Raw genomic sequence first — 1,600 nt, 5'->3', positions numbered from 1 at the left:
TTTCATTTGAGTGATAGGCTACCCATTCCAGTACTGTATGTATTCACATCTGACACTGCACCAGTGTCCTTGCTTTAAAAATAACACGTTTAAAAAAAAATCTGGTTCTTTTCCCACTGCACTGTCTTTATCAGTCTCATATTGCTGTATAAAAGGAATGGCCGGAGGAAGAGCAGTTACACTGAAACCTGCAGAGGTCCAGAAGGTAAGATGGGCAAAAGGGCACTGACTTCACACTTTTTGAACCTGTTTGAAACATCTGTCTGAGCCTAGGACACAAAGACTTTCAGGCATTGAACAATATGTTAACTGTAGTGTCTATATAGGTTATACTGTTGAAATGTGTCTTTCTATCTCCTAGAACCACATCCAAACATGAAAGTCTTTGCTTTTGGTCTCCTGCTCCTGGTGGCCGTCATCTATGGCAAATATCATCTCTTCATGTTGAACTATCCTCATGTTTTTATTTTCAAAAGTTCAGATACAAAACCTTGATAGTAGGTCAGTAGTGTGCACTAGACTACACACTATGGCCTATGGCCAGTGACTTTCAAGGTTTAGTTGTGTTTTCGTTCATGTTTCTCTATTTCTCTCTCTCTTTCTCTCTCCCCTCTCTCAGGTGAGGCCCTGCAGTGCCATAACTGTGTCCGGGCCACGCCAGGCAGTGGTGATTGTGTGGAGACTGTGGAGACCTGTCCTCCTGAGCTGGACGCCTGTGCCAAAGTGACCTACCCTTCCCCTTATGGTGAGTCCCAGCACCATTCAGTCGGCATGGCATATAGCCACAATCACTGCCACAGTGCCTTATTAATCCAACCAGAAATCAATCAAAGACACACACACACAACACAAATCAATTTACTAGGTAGACCTACAAGATTATCACTCAGTCGTCAGTCATTACCCACTGGACAAAAACTGGTTGAATCAACGTTGTTTCCATGTCATTTTAACCCCCCCCAAAAATCTATGTGATGACTGATTGGATCTGCAAAAGGTAATCAATGTAAGGGAATTTCCTCTTTTTTTCACCCAGCTTTTAACCTAAATCCAATGACATGGTGACATTTCTTGTTGATTTCATGTTGAATTCAGGTTAGTTGACAACTCAACCAAATGTAAATCAAAACTAGATGTTGAACTGACGTCTGTGCCCAGTAGGTATCATCATCATCATCATCTCCCCCCCCCCCCTCTATCTTTCTCTCTCTATTTCTCCAGAGAACACCTTCCACAAGTCCTGCTTCAAGATGATGGAGTGCCTGAAGCTTGGTGTAACCAAGGGTCTGAGAGTCACCTGCTGCAACTGGGACAACTGCAACCTATAAGACCTATGACCCATACTCACCTTCTGTATCATTGGTAAGCATGTGGCTGGAGCCCAGTTCAAATGGCAATGAAATACATTCAGTATTGCAAAATGATATTTTTTTAATCTTTTGTTCCTGATTTCAACATGTGTCTAAATGTCATAAGAACTTGTTTACATATGATGTGAATGATTCATCATCCAACACCACCTCTTACATAAACTATGCACACCAGTCAGTCGTTTTGTTGAGCTTTGATATCTCTAAACACCCTGTCCCAATGTGGAATG

General features: G+C 42.0%; 1 protein-coding gene across 1 annotated transcript; it reads left to right on the top strand.

Annotated features, from left to right (window-relative positions):
- The first annotated feature begins 375 nt into the window (after positions 1-375).
- LOC139023123 (ly6/PLAUR domain-containing protein 2-like) lies at positions 376-1,328 on the top strand. The gene is made up of 3 exons (XM_070435535.1): positions 376-424; positions 620-745; positions 1,222-1,328. The coding sequence occupies exons 1-3, from the start codon at positions 376-378 to the stop codon at positions 1,326-1,328; spliced, it is 282 nt and encodes a 93-aa protein (XP_070291636.1).
- Positions 1,329-1,600: the final 272 nt, after the last annotated feature.

Source organism: Salvelinus sp. IW2-2015, linkage group LG27, assembly GCF_002910315.2.
Source record: "Salvelinus sp. IW2-2015 linkage group LG27, ASM291031v2, whole genome shotgun sequence".
Classification (NCBI taxonomy): Eukaryota; Metazoa; Chordata; class Actinopteri; order Salmoniformes; family Salmonidae; genus Salvelinus; species Salvelinus sp. IW2-2015.
This window is presented reverse-complemented; position numbering and strand designations above follow the sequence as displayed.

What these genes read in the sequence shown, in the direction of transcription:
- LOC139023123 (XM_070435535.1), top strand. Translation starts at nt 376, where the DNA reads ATGAAAGTCTTTGCTTTTGGTCTCCTGCTCCTGGTGGCCGTCATCTAT. An exon ending in CCTGGTGGCCGTCATCTATG is followed by an intron (nt 425 to 619) that starts GCAAATATCATC and finishes CCCCTCTCTCAG; the next exon opens with GTGAGGCCCTGCAGTGCCAT. An exon ending in GACCTACCCTTCCCCTTATG is followed by an intron (nt 746 to 1,221) that starts GTGAGTCCCAGC and finishes CTATTTCTCCAG; the next exon opens with AGAACACCTTCCACAAGTCC.